The sequence below is a fragment of the Haliotis cracherodii genome, unplaced genomic scaffold, assembly GCF_022045235.1.
Source record: "Haliotis cracherodii isolate W230 unplaced genomic scaffold, xgHalCrac1.p SCAF_5, whole genome shotgun sequence".
Lineage (NCBI taxonomy): Eukaryota > Metazoa > Mollusca > Gastropoda > Lepetellida > Haliotidae > Haliotis > Haliotis cracherodii.
In genome coordinates, this window is record NW_027266308.1 from 12464007 (window position 1) to 12482500 (window position 18494).

General features: G+C 39.3%; 1 protein-coding gene across 1 annotated transcript in view; it reads left to right on the forward strand.

Annotated features, from left to right (window-relative positions):
- Positions 1-6869: 6869 nt before the first annotated feature.
- LOC139442972 (uncharacterized) overlaps positions 6870-18494 on the forward strand; it is a 24970-nt gene continuing 13345 nt past the window's right edge. Inside the window, exons 1-3 of the mRNA XM_071223897.1 lie at positions 6870-6998; positions 12852-12911; positions 17089-17251. Coding sequence (XP_071079998.1) covers positions 6952-6998; positions 12852-12911; positions 17089-17251 — 270 coding nt within the window. The 5' untranslated portion in view covers positions 6870-6951. The remainder of the gene's footprint in view (positions 6999-12851; positions 12912-17088; positions 17252-18494) is intronic.

Sequence of the window (18494 nt, forward strand, 5' to 3'; positions counted from 1 at the left end):
ACTACCACCATCAACACCATCAACACCTCCCTACACTACCACCACCAACACCTCCCTACACTACCACCATCAACATCATCAACACCTCCCTACACTACCACCACCAGCACCTCCCTACACTACCACCATCAACACCCCCCTACACTACCACCATCAACACCTCCCTACACTACCACCATCAACACCCCCCTACACTACCACCATCAACACCTCCCTACACTACCACCATCAACACCATCAACACCTCCCTACACTACCACCACCAGCACCTCCCTACACTACCACCATCAACACCATCAACACCTCCCTACACTACCACCATCAACACCTCCCTACACTACCACCATCAACATCATCAACACCTCCCTACACTACCACCACCAGCACCTCCCTACACTACCACCATCAACACCCCCCTACACTACCACCATCAACACCTCCCTACACTACCACCATCAACACCCCCCTACACTACCACCATCAACACCTCCCTACACTACCACCATCAACACCATCAACACCTCCCTACACTACCACCACCAGCACCTCCCTACACTACCACCATCAACACCATCAACACCTCCCTACACTACCACCACCAGCACCTCCCTACACTACCACCATCAACACCACCAACACCTCCCTACACTACCACCATCAACACCTCCCTACACTACCACCACCAGCACCTCCCTACACTACAACCATCAACACCTCCCTACACTACCACCACCAGCACCTCCCTACACTACCACCATCAACACCATCAACACCTCCCTACACTACCACCACCAGCACCTCCCTACACTACCACCATCAACACCATCAACACCTCCCTACACTACCACCATCAACACCATCAACACCTCCCTACACTACCACCACCAGCACCTCCCTACACTACCACCATCAACACCATCAACACCTCCCTACACTACCACCATCAACACCATCAATACCTCCCTACACTACCACCATCAACACCTCCCTACACTACAACCATCAACACCTCCCTACACTACCACCACCAACACCTCCCTACACTACAACCATCAACACCTCCCTACACTACCACCACCAGCACCTCCCTACACTACCACCATCAACACCTCCCTACACTACCACCATCAACACCCCCCTACACTACCACCATCAACACCTCCCTACACTACCACCATCAACACCTCCCTACACTACCACCATCAACACCTCCCTACACTACCACCATCAACACCTCCCTACACTACCACCATCAACACCTCCCTACACTACCACCATCAACACCTCCCTACACTACCACCATCAACACCTCCCTACACTACCACCATCAACACCCCCCTACACTACCACCATCAACACCTCCCTACACTACCACCATCAACACCTCCCTACACTACCACCATCAACACCCCCCTACACTACCACCATCAACACCTCCCTACACTACCACCATCAACACCATCAACACCCCCCTACACTACCACCATCAACACCATCAACACCTCCCTACACTACCACCACCAGCACCTCCCTACACTACAACCATCAACACCTCCCTACACTACCACCACCAACACCTCCCTACACTACCACCACCAGCACCTCCCTACACTACCACCATCAACACCTCCCTACACTACCACCATCAACACCTCCCTACACTACCACCATCAACACCTCCCTACACTACCACCATCAACACCATCAACACCTCCCTACACTACCACCACCAGCACCTCCCTACACTACCACCATCAACACCTCCCTACACTACCACCATCAACACCTCCCTACACTACCACCATCAACACCCCCCTACACTACCACCATCAACACCATCAACACCTCCCTACACTACCACCATCAACACCATCAACACCTCCCTACACTACCACCACCAGCACCTCCCTACACTACCACCATCAACACCATCAACACCTCCCTACACTACCTACACCAACACCTCCCTACACTACCACCATCAACACCCCCCTACACTACCACCATCAACACCCCCCTACACTACCACCATCAACACCTCCCTACACTACCACCATCAACACCTCCCTACACTACCACCATCAACACCCCCCTACACTACCACCATCAACACCATCAACACCTCCCTACACTACCACCATCAACACCATCAACACCTCCCTACACTACCACCACCAGCACCTCCCTACACTACCACCATCAACACCTCCCTACACTACCACCATCAACACCTCCCTACACTACCACCATCAACACCATCAACACCTCCCTACACTACCACCATCAACACCTCCCTACACTACCACCATCAACACCATCAACACCTCCCTACACTACCTACACCAACACCTCCCTACACTACCACCATCAACACCCCCCTACACTACCACCATCAACACCCCCCTACACTACCACCATCAACACCTCCCTACACTACCACCATCAACACCTCCCTACACTACCACCATCAACACCTCCCTACACTACCACCATCAACACCTCCCTACACTACCACCATCAACACCTCCCTACACTACCACCACCAGCACCTCCCTACACTACCACCATCAACACCATCAACACCTCCCTACACTACCACCATCAACACCATCAACACCTCCCTACACTACCACCATCAACACCTCCCTACACTACAACCACCAACACCTCCCTACACTACCACCATCAACACCTCCCTACACTACCACCACCAACACCTCCCTACACTACAACCACCAACACCTCCCTACACTACCACCATCAACACCTCCCTACACTACCACCATCAACACCTCCCTACACTACCACCATCAACACCCCCCTACACTACCACCATCAACACCATCAACACCTCCCTACACTACCACCATCAACACCTCCCTACACTACAACCACCAACACCTCCCTACACTACCACCATCAACACCTCCCTACACTACCACCACCAACACCTCCCTACACTACCACCATCAACACCTCCCTACACTACCACCACCAACACCTCCCTACACTACCACCATCAACACCTCCCTACACTACCACCACCAACACCTCCCTACACTACCACCATCAACACCATCAACACCTCCCTACACTACCACCATCAACACCTCCCTACACTACCACCATCAACACCTCCCTACACTACCACCACCAACACCTCCCTACACTACCACCATCAACACCTCCCTACACTACCACCATCAACACCTCCCTACACTACCACCATCAACACCATCAACACCTCCCTACACTACCACCATCAACATCTCCCTACACTACCACCATCAACACCTCCCTACACTACCACCATCAACACCTCCCTACACTACCACCACCAACACCTCCCTACACTACCACCACCAACACCTCCCTACACTACCACCATCAACACCATCAACACCTCCCTACACTACCACCACCAACACCTCCCTACACTACCACCATAAACACCTCCCTACACTACCACCACCAACACCTCCCTACACTACAACCACCAACACCATCAACATCTCCCTACACTACCACTAAGAACAGATCGCTGTGCCAGGTACTTCAGAGGTGGAGTGTTTTTTTTAAATTATTTATTCCTCAGTGCTATCTGCTGGGGTGTTTGGGTTCAGACAGATGGCATCAGTGACAGGCTCAGCCAGACAAGACTTATTTCTTAATGAACTCCTGTCAGCGGGGGTCCACAGATGCCCCATTGTCTGAAGCACATACATCACTCTGTGCAGAGTTGTGTCCCTTAGCTGTGACTGAACTCACAGGCAGTGGGTTTGAACCTCAGATATACTCTTACCACAGTCATTTTTCTGTGCAGTTCCTCGTGGATTTAACCAAAGCAGTAAATAATCACAACATTCATCAATTTAATCTTCCTCGACATTAAGCTGATATCTGTGCGGTAACTGAAATACAGTTTTCTTCTATTTTATACACTAAAGGGAGACTATTCTGAGATGCTGTGAAAAACGCAAAATCAACTTTAACTCATAATCAGAAAAAAATTGTTTTTGTGTAGTCCATCTCAAAAAACATTGAATAAGATTTGAACTCGTACAAAGATTTTGTTTTGTTTGATTATTTCATGCCTAAATACCCGGAAAATATGTGTTTTCAGTGTCTCAGTGTATGATTAAAGGTCAGCATCCTTTTCTAGCCAAGGTCTTCATGTTGTAATTAGCACCATGCTGGAAATGTGACATGAACATTCTGTCATCAGGATCTTCAATAATTGCAAGATTAATTTAGAAATGAAAGTTAGCAGGTTAAGAAGCATTGAATAATTTTAACCAACCATGCTAGAACTGCTATGTCCGGGGCCTAGCTTCACTATAAATGCCATTTTCAGGTCATTTCCTCAGTAATTTACAGATAAATAAAAAAAATATATATATATATTATTCAAGGAAAACATTATGACATTAAGATATTTATTTGAATAACATATTTATTACTTAACAAAATAATAATTTTCGAAACTTGATCGGTCAGTTCCAAGATTCAGATTCATATGAATGTATACAACTTAAAAGAAGTTAAAGAACACCGATTCTTTCATATTTCTATAGTTATTCTGTCATGGAATGACAGATTCTTTAACTTTTTTTTGAGCCATGACAGATAGCCAATAGAAATATGAAAGAATCGAGTGTTGTTTAACTTGGGAGTAGTTTACATACACGGCCTGTAAGGATCCGTTACCTGAGGGTGAGCCTCCTTGATATATAAATAAACAATACCAGTGTTTGTGTAGCACTGATCTCTGTGACTGGTGGCGGAGTGACCTACCCTATCTGCTGGCACTGACCTACTTTAGCAACACTGACACAGAATAGGGCTGTAGGGTTAATTATCACATGTTAATGGAGCAAAGGTGGCCCAGTTGTCCAAGGCTTGTCAGAAACTGAAACTGTTTGAATCCCAAATACACCCTGATTGTGTTTGTTGGCTTGTTAACATAATATAGTTGTGGGTTTCTCTACGGTGGTGTACGTGTATGACCTACATGGTCAGGCTTTCCTCTCACATCAAACTACGGTAACACTGTGATATAGCTACAATCCTGAGAGGGATTAAGCCAAACACACTCACTATCACATATTAACTGACCTGTGATACTATTTATTAAAAACTGCTCGCATTAGTTCTCATTTGTGGCAAATAATTTGAATTTTATTTCACAAAACCGAAATAATACTCGAACCGGGTAAAATGGACTTGACCTTTGACTTTACTTGTTGCCCTGTGGTCTAAGGTGCTTCATCTCTCTGTGCAGAGTTACATCCCTTGGCCATGCCAGGATCCAAAGGTTCTGGGTTGAATTCCCAGATTCTTTACCATTACCTCTGCTCAAGGCATTAACCGAAGTAAAGCTCTACAGCCCTCATCCCACATGAAGGCCACATGCTGATGTGACTTCCCCATTATAAAAAATAATTCCAAGGCTTCACAATACACTGTGCTGAGTTGCATGCCAGAATCCTAGGATTGTGAGATAAAACTACCCATATTGTGTTCCTAGGATTGTGAGATAAAACTACCCATATTGTGTTCCTAGGATTGCGAGATAAAACTACCCATTTTATGTCCTTGGATTGTCGGGGGGCACGGGTGGCCCAGTCGTCTAAGGCACCGCGATTTGCTTTGCAGAGTTGCTTCCCTTGGGCATGCCAGAAACCTATGATTGTGGGTTCGAATCCCGGTTCGCCCCTATTATATTTCTAGGTTTGTCAGCACCATACCCGTGCTACTGGGTTTCACCGAAGTGGTAAACGTCTGAGACCTGCATCACTTCGGGCTTTCTTCCCACATTAAGCTGACACCCCGAGATATAATTGGATTACTGTTAAAAGCTGCGTTAAAAACCCAAATCACTCATTCGCTCCTAGGATTGTCAGCACCATACACCTGCACAGGGAAAAAGTGGAAAACCTGATTCTTTCATATTACTATAGTTAATCCATCATGCCAGGACAGATTTACTATAGTAAGATGAAAGAAAACTGTGTTCTTTAACTTCTTTTTAGTGGTATATGAGCCACTGCTTTATATTTGTTGGAGACACAATTATCTTTAAGCAGCAGCCATGTCGTAGATGGAATATTACGACTTTCATTAAACTAAGAAAAGAAACAAACAAAACATCACACTACACATCTGCTGTTATCGTTATTCAGTCTAATGCCCAATTATATCATTTTTTATTTTTCATTATTGTTGTTGTTATATTATTATTATTATTATTATTATTATTATTATTATTATTATTATTATTATTATTATTATTAAGTAATAATAATAACAATAACAACAACAACATCAACAACTGTCTTTTATTAAGTGTGAAGTCATTGTATTCCAAGATCAAACTCAAACCAAAATTACCATCTTTACTGTCAAGGGCCTCCATTCTTAGCATACCAACACCTCTATTGGTATTGGCACAATTTGTCACAGGTAACACTCTCACCTGTAATCAAAGTGGGTGAGCCTGCTCGATTAGGCAGGTAAGTAAGTGGAATGAGAACTTTGATCACAACTTATGCAGTAACAGGCCAGTGTAGCTAATTTGTCAACCGAGTGTAAAGTCTGGCTGTAGTAATACCTCTTAAACATTTCATGAAACTACGGGATACACGATCATCGCACTGTAGCCCCCCCGCTTTCTCTCACCTGTCCGTTGCCAAGCAACAAATCATCAGGTGTCTACAACAAGAGGGTCTCAAGGGTCCACCACAGTCAGGCTATCGGCACTCGGGGATATCAGGTGTAGGCAGATTGCTTGGATATGGTTCACTGACAAACAGAGTGACTTTAAATCTTACTATAGTCTGTGTAGCTGCTTGCTTGTGCACTGCTGTCAATTGAGGTTGATATTGCATTTGCAACAACTGTGGAATTTGTAGAGATTTAACCTAGGTTTGCCATAGAACTATACCAGCAGCCATGCAGGACATCAGACGTGCTAGGACCATGTACGACATGTACGCAGAGTAAGTACATTATTCATTTTCCTGTATGGTAAATCATTTATGAAGTGTTAACATTGTGTTAACTTTTCCTATACACTATTTATTTTCTTGTAGGGAATATGAATTATAGTGTTAACATTGCGTTAACTGTTCCTATACATATATTTTCTTGTAGGTAAATCATTCATAAAGTGGTAACATTGCGTTAACTGTTCCTATACACTATATATTTTCTTGTAGGTAAATCAGTCATAAAGTGTTAACATTGCGTTAACTGTTCCTATACACTATATATTTTCTTGTAGGTAAATCATTCATAAAGTGGTAACATTGTGTTAACTGTTCCTGTACGCATAAAAGGAAGACTATATGTTTCAAAGTCTTGTGCCAATATACTGCTTAGATCAAAACATAGTAATTAATACCTTTTTCAAAACATAGATATTGTCTCTTTATAATTAGTGTTATTATTAATTGCTAAATTGGTATTCAGGTTAACATTTGAACATCAGACCAAAAAACTGTTATTCAAGGGGCATGCATCACTTTGGCCGAGTCAAGTTCCCCTTTAAGTGAATAAATCATGGCAAGCTCACTGCAAACTCCATATCATCTGTTGTATGTTTATAGTGTTTCTTGTACGGATCCTACAACGGCAATGCTCAAGATTATGAATTATACATTGGTTCTCATAAACGTAGGGTTGCTTAGTTAAATAGCTCTTGACCGTGTTGGTGGTTTATCCTATAAAACTGCATGTAACAGACTCTAAAGTTGAGTTTTTTCTGTTCAAATGATAAGTAATGTGGAAAAATGAGATATGTCTTTTTATGATTTTGCTGTCATGCAGTGCATGTTTATCATAACCATAGTGTTTGTATAATTATTGTACTGATAAACTGTTCATATTTAGTAAATTTGTGTACAAGTCTGGCTTCTGTAATGATTTCCATAATAAAATCAAATAGCAATAAAACATAATAAAACATTGATTGAAATAAAGAGAATAATTCCATTACGACAGTACTTTAAGAAATTGTATCTTATCATTGTCATTAATGACATACATGCAACGTACAAAGTTCGTTCTGAGTTCACACCAATATTATATTCAACAACAGCTGGTGTCACCCCAAGAAATAAGTTATCACCCCCACAGAAACCCTCCTCATAGAACCCTACAATAAATCAAATACATATGTCTCCCTATTCATCAATATACAAATTACCTATTGACTTTCCTTCAAGCATGAAACTCCTGTCGCGTACAGAACAGAGTGAGGTACACTCACTTCTATGAGCGTACAGGGGCACTGTATGTTGCCTTTGTATACAGGCAGGGGTGGCATTGTACCCTGCATGCCACATTGAATAAGTTATGATATCATGTAGTTCGTTTACACCTCAACTCATATATTATTACATATTTCATTGATCTCCGAGAGGCCTGCAAAAGAGGGTATTTCTCATAGACGGACTAAGTCCATTATTCAACAATAAAGCACACTCAGGCAAAAAGGCTTAGTATTTAATTATCTCTAATCATTTTTTATCCATGTTGGGTTGAAGTCGGTTGTATGTATGACTTAAGAATTGATCTCTTTTGAAAGCATTTGATAAATGATATGGTTTTATAGCAGAGCTTTATTGAACTGTTGGTGTAAAATTATTTATATTTTGTTTTATTTATTTGAAGTTTGTAGTGATTTATGGCTGTGTAGATTTATTTACACTTTCAGTTATATTAGTTTTACTTCAAGATATGGTAGATAATAAATGGAGCCTTTTTGATTTGACATGAATTTTTTCCATAGTATTTCAAAGGCACACCTTTAAAGAAAATTCCTAGCCTGTATAATAATGTTTAAAATTACACTATGAGTGGAGATGGCGTGGTAACATGTCCGCCTTGCAATAAGTTCCATTTTATGAGCAACTGTGAAGAATTGTTGAAGAAATTTAGAAAAGCCATTTCTATGTGCTCTGTTTTAATCAGTTATTCTCACGCCACTTTTCAGCTATTGGTATTATTTACCTAAGCGCTTGTCTTTCAAGTCACGATATGGCTGAAATATTGCTGATGTGACTTTAAATATTAACTCACTCACTCTTTTAAGATAAATGAAGATATTATAAAAGAACTTTTTTATATAAGTTCATCCACCATGACTACCTGAATATGAAAATGCATATTATTTTATGCCTATGTTCAATTTTTTTAAACTATGATTAACTTTTAATCAGAGAATAGGTTTGGAAAGGGAAGTCCATCAATATTATATTTTGAATCTACATTAGAACAAAATAACTATTATTGATTTAACAGTTACTTTAATTATTTGTGATTTAACAAATCATTTCCTAATATCTCAAAGAAAGATAGTTGGGCAAATAAAAATAAATTTAAATCATTTTTTATTTATTTTATGATTGTGGCTTTGGACTCTTTTGGTCAAATCTATAAATGGATAAATAAAGAAAGTGTCACGAAAGGAACACTCAGGGCACTGAACCATGTCTATTGCCTGAGTCAAGGGAGAATAAGCCCCCGATGTTCCATGCTTGTTGTAAGAGTCGACTAAAATGGGGATCCAGTGGTCGTAACGTGGGACCTGGCTAATTGTGTGTCAGCTCTATGTGAGTGGGAATAACCTTGGCAGTTGAAACATGACTTATACAGGGAATATTTAATAACATTCATGATGGAACACTTCCAGGTGGGAAATCTCATTATGTTAGGAATCTGGTCGAATATGTTCACACTGAGTAGAGTGTGTGCATGCATAATGTAGCCATCTTTGGGATTGTATGTGTGGTTGCCTACCTACCAAGTTGTGTTCAGTATTTCATTGGATGGTATTTGATCATCATCAGTTTTTCTGTGTATTATCTCCATTTTGATGTTATTAAAACCCGGACACATTCGCTACCTTTAAAATGATATCTTGTTTTGAGCCCGATTTGAATGGCACTTATGCTGAAAATACCCATCCAAACCAAGGGCAGATCCAGCATTTTGAAAAGGGAGGGGTCCAAAACATCAAAATCCTCTCTCAGATCATTTTGCTGCCTACAACATACAACTTTTGGTTTTCAAAAGGAAGGGTCCAGACGCCCTGGACCCCCTCTGGATCCATCTATGCAATCAAATTCTGCTAGAGACAAGAGCGATCCGAAATGAAGATATGGTCGTGAATGAGTCAAGGGTGTTTATCTTGATGGGAGGGAGATATAATACCCTGGAGAACAGAGGATGGTTATTTTTAATGACAGATTAGCATGGGTCAGTCAGAATAAAATTCTAAATAAATGTGTGTAGTTCAATATATCATATTTGGCATAATATTGTTTGATCCAGTCGGTTTAGAAGGAAAAAAAAATGCTAATATTGTTATAATTTACATACAGGATGTTTAGTATTTCTACAGTAACATTTATTTACTACAAGAAGGTTTACTTATCTTCATAAGAGGTTTGCAGAGACCAGTAAAAACATACAGTGCATTTGATCAATTATTATATAAAAACTTGTTTACAAGTTTTGTAGTTTTATGGGGTTTTTTCTAATCTATCAGATGGAACAGTTCAGCAAATAAAAATAAGAATTTCTTTTGTTTTATTTAATGATGTAATGCTCCAGTCTTTGAAATCCATAAACCGAAAACATTTGGCATCAATGTTTCTGATATGCTCATACATGCAGAAGGATAGTATAGTGACGAACACACTTCATACAAACACAGGTTACATGAAGAGTAATAGTATTGATTAGACTATTCACTTGTAAATGTGAAGATACATTATGCATACAAGCTGACATTTATCTTGTTACAAAATACCTGTTCACAAAGAGGCTGGTGATCTGACAGTTGCTGGCTGATACAACAGTGTCTTCCATGATGCTTGTATAACAGGGGACTTGTCTCAACACCCTACAGAATAAATTTAAAAAATCCCAACTCAAGTCTAGAATGATTTGGCAAGTCTAGATTACCTCAGCTCTGAAAAAAGGCATTCCGGGCTCCATTTGAAGTTTCTTCTTAGATTTGTAGATGTATAAATAACATGACTATCTAGTTGGGGAGGGGGGGAGGGGGTTGGGTGAAATCTCTTGTCCATGCAAGAGTCGCCTCCCTTATTGTCATTAATACCAAAGCTATGAATTATGATGAAAATAGGGTCATTATATTCTCAATAAACAAAGAATCTGAATCTTTTATAGATTAATGTTAGTCTGTTCATCAAATTAGATCAATTTGACCTCAGATTGAAAATATGTATAAAATCTTTTATATCATTCTCTATTGTATCTCTTTCAAAATAATATTTAAACAGCATCACAAGTTTAGCTTTTAAAATTGAGAGATGGGTATATGTTATATATGTATATAATAATCTATTATATGGTCTCTGGTTCAGATAACATTTTGAACAACAACAAAATCTGAAAAGCCTATTAATATTTTTAGTTTTTGTTCACCTACCAAGCAGCATTATATATAAAATATGTAAACTAAGAGATAAAAAGTGTGGCCATTTTCCCCCACCCTTGTACAAGATTGTAACAAGTTGTCCTGTGTCACTGTTTATGGTGTAGGGTCAACAATGTACACAAACAACCCACGCCTACGATATACACCCTAACAAAACACTTATCACCTTATGAAGACATAACGTCATCCTAGAGTAATAATTCATTCATCAAGTGTCACAAGCTAATAAACCTCTTTTTCAAGATTTGTATATATATCACTCCCAGCACCCTGGTGTATGACATGAGAAGGCCCACAAGATGGCCGTGTCAAATGTCATGAGGACAACACAATATATTTGTTTCTGGTAACTCTTCCCATCCATCATTTCATCATAGTCATCAAGGTAGCTCAAGAAGTCTGTTAACAATAATATAACAGGCCTATTTAATTACCTATGTGGTCACTTATTTTCTGATTGAATTTTTCCCAAGAACGCTCAATAATTCCATGATAACAAAATATAAGGACAGATCAACATAATAACTTGTTAAACATAATTATTAAATTTAATCACTTATTTTTGTATATTTTAAAATGTTATTATTATTTCTTTATAGTTTCTTCCTGTCTTCAGAAAGTTAAGGTATAGAAATAATTTCCGCTAGTAATTAGATTGGTCTGGATTAAGACTTTAGTACCTACCTACCAACATAGCAACTTGGGTATTTTGTCTGAAACACAAGTGTTTTTGGCCTAAGTATTTTCTAAACTATTTATGCTAGTAACAGCCTTTTACTGTCAAACATGGTTTCAGGTTGTGGAAGTGTCCACCTCCACACTAACTGTAATTGAATATCTACATTATTGACATCTTTTTCAGAAGAAAATAGACAGTGTGGTTATCAACATCTCAAATTTAGGACTAAAATTCATGATGTTTGCCTGAATAATGCATTACTTTATTGTATTATTGAAAACATATTTTTAACAATTTTGTCCTAAAAAGATTACAAATTTATAAAATGTCTGTTTTAAACAGAAAAATTAAAATATAGATACTGAATGGATGATGATAATATTATTTTTTTCTTTGGCACGTTACAAATCTATTAAAGTAAACAAAACATGATTCTAATGTACAACGTTACTTCATTTGGCCTAGAGCTGTAAAAAGTCAATTTCCAATGCAACATAAAACTAAATTGAAAAAGTTGTTATTTTACCATGTGACAGTGATTACAAATAAAAGTATATATTAGGCAGAGGAATTTAAGGGGCAAAGGATAACGAACAAGACATTTTTTTAACAAGTATGACAAGACTGTTATTTCTAGACACAGTTAACTTTGATTGTCATTTTGCTGGTCACGTTTCCATGACAACTTTGCTTTTTGTACAGGAAACCCGGCGGTGGAGCTATCGAGCCTCTCCCAGAAATCCCCACCGCCTCCAAGCCAGAGTAATTGTCTCCCTTTGTCCTCACTTTCAGCACCAAGTGTGATGTGTCCACCTTTGATGTATCATATGCATGTCATAGGGACCGACCATTTTATATTCGGGGGGTGGGGGGTGGGGGTAATCATTTTCACAAAAAGGTTTCACTGGATTAAAATGTGTTGTGAACGAAAAGTAATATTGGGGGTCCTTTCTGTAAGACTTCCACCCATATCCCCCCTCAAAAATATAAAGAATTACAAGGATTGAGCAACAATGCATACACTGTATCCCCCCTCAAAAATATAAAGAATTAAATGGATTGAGCATCGATGCATACATTTATAACTTTTGGATGTCTTTCTGTCCCTTCAGAGAAGTAAATGTTCTGTTTTGAAGCAGTAACTAAAAACACATTCCTGTAACAAAACTCCCAATCCCCCTCCGCAAAAATGAACCCAACCCCGCACCCATCCCCCAGAACATACAATGGTCCGGTCCTTACATCCTCAATTTACATATAGGGTATAATTTTATGTATAAAACATATGGGCTATATCATTACATATGTATACATATACAATAAAACCCTGTTAATCCAGATAGGGCTGTTAAATGTGAAATTGTCCAAATTATTATTATTTCTGGATTTATGAATATTTGGTCACCACAAATATTCTGTGACACTATATATACAACAATAATCATCTAGATGATATTTTTTTCGGATTAACAAGGTTTCCTGGTATTTGCATCCTTCTTTCAAACTGCATGTTATTGACTTCTATATGTCACATGAATGTTGATATTCCATACACAAAGCATGATACGCCAAATGTATAAACCTTCAGTGTATGCATGACCAGATCGTTTTATACGTGTATCTGAATACATTTTGCCAGGGCTACGGTCAAACTATTCTCAATCAGACATTTTGTACCCAACTTTGAGGCCTATAGGAGGTACCTGGGTAGGGTCAGGTAGTAGGGGGTCGGGTACCCGGGTAGTAAATTTGACTCGTCCCAGCCCTAAATTGTATTTATGTGATGTCACACACATTGTCACAGTCACTAATTATGCATGTGCATGTTTTGTTTTTGTCATATGTGATATAACACTTGTCTCACTGGAATATAGATCATGTGTTTTTTAATTTTCAGATTGTATGAATATGATTAATTGTACTAACCAATTATCATGCTTACATCTTCCCGAGGCATTGGCCTAGCTGACTGTAAATGTCCAGTTTCCACCCTTGCCGAACTAGGCTGGATTTTCCAGGCTCGATCGTAGCGCCACCAGTTGTTATTACGAGTTAGGTCCCATCTGTGTCCCTCCAATTGACCAATTAGATTCCATCTCTCACATCACTTACATTTGCTTGAAAAAAAATGGTAGCACCCAATCAAGACGATCTGATCAATAATCAAGATCCATATTTTAATAAAACGGGTCTTATTTCACTAAGTGAATCAAATCACTTGAGCATCTTGATTGAAAACATTTGGAAAATGTCTGTCGACGCCCAGTTGACGGTAAATATGCTATGCAGTTAATCGAAATCTGCATGGCAGTTTACGAACTGGATGTCTAGTTCATTAAGTAATTTCGATTGGACTATGCATAGACGTTAGTCCAGCCAAAATGTAACTCTGAAATACCAGCCTAGTTCGTCAAGGGTGGAAACTGGACTTTTATAGTCAGTTAACTCCCTTGCCTCGGGAAGATGACGCTCATAGTTGATTTTAATACATGAGTTATTTGTCCAACATAGCTAAGATTAAGATTCGGTAAAGATACGTGAGCGAGATGGAGTTTCATTCGCTGTGCAGAGGTGCGTCCCTTGAGCATGTCAGAAACCTATGATTGTGGGTTCAAATCTCAGTTCGCCCCGATTATATTTCTAGGTTTGTCAGCACCATACCCCTGCTCGTGGGTTTCACTGAAGTGGTAAACGTCTGAGACCTGCATCACTTCGGGCTTTCCTCCCTCTTTAAGCTGACACGCCGCGATATAACTGAAATACTGTTAAAAGTGGCGGTAAACCCAACTCACTCACTCACTCACTTCATGGTCAGGCTTGGTGACTTGGTTGTGTGTGTCATCGTACACTGACAGAATAGATTGTTCATAATGATAATTACTTGATCGTCAGGTCCAGACTCGACTATTTTCAGCAGGCTGACATATTGCTGAGTGCAGCATTAAACAACAAACAAACAAACAGGCAAATTCTTTTTATTCCCCCTGGTGCCAAGGTAACAACACGTCTATCTACCTGTGCTAATCATTTCACCTGTCTTTCTGTGGTGCTTCAGTGAGGATGTATTGATTGAGAAACATAAGATATTGTCCGTCTTCAAATGTGAAACTTTTTCACAAAGTAGACCTAGCTCTAAAGAAATCACTTAGCAAAACTGGTTGCAGATCAATATTGACAGTTGAGGTAAGAAAGCACATCTGAACAAATTGAGCAATAGGGAAAAAAATATTATTGGAACAAAACACAGAATTAAACGTAAAGATAATATATGCGCTAGAGTATTGACATATTAATATTAACATAACAAATGTTTTCATATTAAATAAATATTAAGCACTGTAAGTGATTTCATTTTAGATAACCTATGAAATCATATCAATATACATATATGTAAAAATTTACATACAACACGTAGCATTCATTTCTTACAAGGCAGCTTTCAGGACTAACGTGTCTTAACTTGATAACTGATTCTTTGCATATTTGAAATACTTTATGGACCTCCTACTCGCCAGAGGCAGTCGGGTAGCCTAGTGGTTAAAGTTTGTTCGTCACACCAATGACCCGGGTTCGATTCCCAACATGGGTACAATGTGTGAGGCCCATTTCGGGTGTCCCCTGCCGTGATATTGCTGGAATATTGCTAAAAGTGGCATAAAACGATACTCATTCACTCCTCCTGGCCACCCTCAAGATAGGTATACATCTTATTTGTCAAACAAAGCAATTTCATACACAGATAAACTATTGTATGTCATTAGTTCATAAGGATAATTCTTGAATTAAGACGTAAAACTTTGTAGACATTATCGTATCGTATCAACATCATTTATCAAATGAAATAAATTGATATATATACCCTATTATATATTAATAAAGCTAGTAATTTATCCACTTACTCATGGTAAGAAATTAAGGAGGCATGAACACAAGCTAGTTGACATTGATTAGTAGCTTATTACTTATGTGTAAATTGATTAGCGATAGAGGAAACCTTCCAAGCAAAACGTTGATAATTAGAATGCTGCAAGGAGTTTACTCAGTGACATCCCTAGTGTACTCAGTACAAGTGGTGTGATGAATTTCTGACTAAACCTGCTACGAGCCATCACGAATCTGTTCAAGTAAAGACAGGTCAGTAGAGTGTCTCTATTCTACCACTTTGTTTGAATTGTATATTTCAGCGATATTACTGTTAATGAAGACTTTGTGTCACATTTATAATTTTTAATCTAGACTTTGACCAAAAAAATTTAAAAAGTTAAGTTGCATTATTCATTTTGTGTATTTTCAGCTTTGTTTCAACTATGGAATATTTTGGATTATGAATTGCAGATATGCATATCATAATTCCTGTTTGACATCAGCGGATCAAAGTCCAGGTTTGGTGGATAGAACACATCAATTTTATGAATACCCAACTAGGCTAGTGTGTTTACATCCCTGAAGATCTTATTTCAGTTTAGAAAAACTCCCTTATTTTAATATTTATAATTATCTTCATCAATAAGACACAAACTTCACTCAAGTGATGAATGAGTGTTTGATTAACTGGTTGTGATACCAGTTCATGATCAGTTACCATGGTTACCTTAGGTGAATGATCAGGAACTTATCATACCAACTGTCTGAGAGCATGGTAAGTGAGGAGGTTTCAGAACCATTTATCTGACACCATTAAAGCTTACAGGACGAAGACGTGGGATTCTATGCCATTCTTTTCTTCACTTGGAGAGCTTTAGAATAGCTCAGTGCTATCTTCATAACATTGATTGTATGATTTATAAGTTGTCAACCTGAATGTGATAATTAAAACACTTGTGTTTTAGCACAGTACTTTCAACAAGTCCTGAAATTATTATTTGAGTGTCAAAACAACTAAAATTACGTCAAAGCATTATTACTACAATGACAGCTGTGTAATTCTTCTCTTCTCCAGCATGCCAGTCGAGGACTACTTTGGGCGTATGGGCACCATTCACCCCCTGGCCGGGAGTCAAACAGCCAGGTACCGGTCCTCTTCACCGGGCGGCCACAAACCCCGCCCCCGTACCCGTGGCTCCCTCTCCGCCAGATCCTCTTCGTTTGATGTAGGTATACAGGTGAGTTATTGTACCCTTCAGTGGGAGGGTATGTGGGGCACTGACAACAAGACGCACCTATACAGAACTACAGACAGACATAACGCCAAATCATCGAGGACTATTCCACTACCTCCTTGGCTCCCCAACAAGTTTCCATGGCAACAAGGGGCGGTAAAGCGTTGGTAAAGCGTTCACTTCGCCGAAGACCCGGGTTCGATTCCTGACATGGGTACAATGTGTAGAGCCCATTTCTGGTGTCCCCCGCTTTGATAATTGCATGAATATTGCTAACAGCGGCGTAAAACCATACTCACTCACTCAGTCCATGGCCAAAAAACGGTCATATGATGCATTGATGCACTGGGTACTCCAGGCAAACCCCAGTGGTGTATTTCACAGTAACATTATGACAGTAAAGTGCAAAATAAGGCCGGTTTAAAAAGGTTTGTGTTTCTCATGACTTTTTATAAAATGCCTGGGTATGGAGGAAATTTAATTTTTCCTTTTATTTTTTTATTTGATAGAAATCTATAAAAGTTAACTTGATATGCCTCCTGCAACTCAAAATATAAAGATACCGCCATGGCTAGATTCCCCTGCAAATTTGAAACACTATGAAAGTCATGGTGTATTGTAGAAGTTGGAATATGGTAAAGAAATGAAATTTAAGTAGCGAAAAAACGTTTCTTAATATATGGGCAATTTTAGGACAGGTGGATCATGAAAAACAAAATTTTATTTCAACAAGTCTAAAATGTCTGCTTATTAACCCACACCGTAAACACAGCCATTAAGAAGACACCAAGTGTTTCTCTACTGACCCATCAACACATGCATATCATACATTAAATACTATCTGGGAGTTACTAAGGACAGATGACTACACACAGCTTACTGAATGGTTCCCTTTGCTGATCTGGCTATTTATAAATTATTGATTAGTGATTAGAGTAAATGTTTGATAAGATTTACACCGAAGGTCAGGGGCCACCTGAGCGTGGTTGGTGTTGAGATCTAGAACCCAGTAACACCACAAATGAGTCATTCTAGTCTTTCGATGAGAAACTTAAGCATGTTAAGCATGAAGTGCTGTTTGTATTTCCCATTAGTATCTTAAGGCAGGACATTGATATGTTTATTATACATAAAAATCTGTACTGAATTTTTAAACACATGAAAAAACAAAGCTTATTTTAACCCCTATTTGACCTGTGAAGATCTGGGGTATAGCTCTTCACCAACCCATGCTTGACGTAAAATG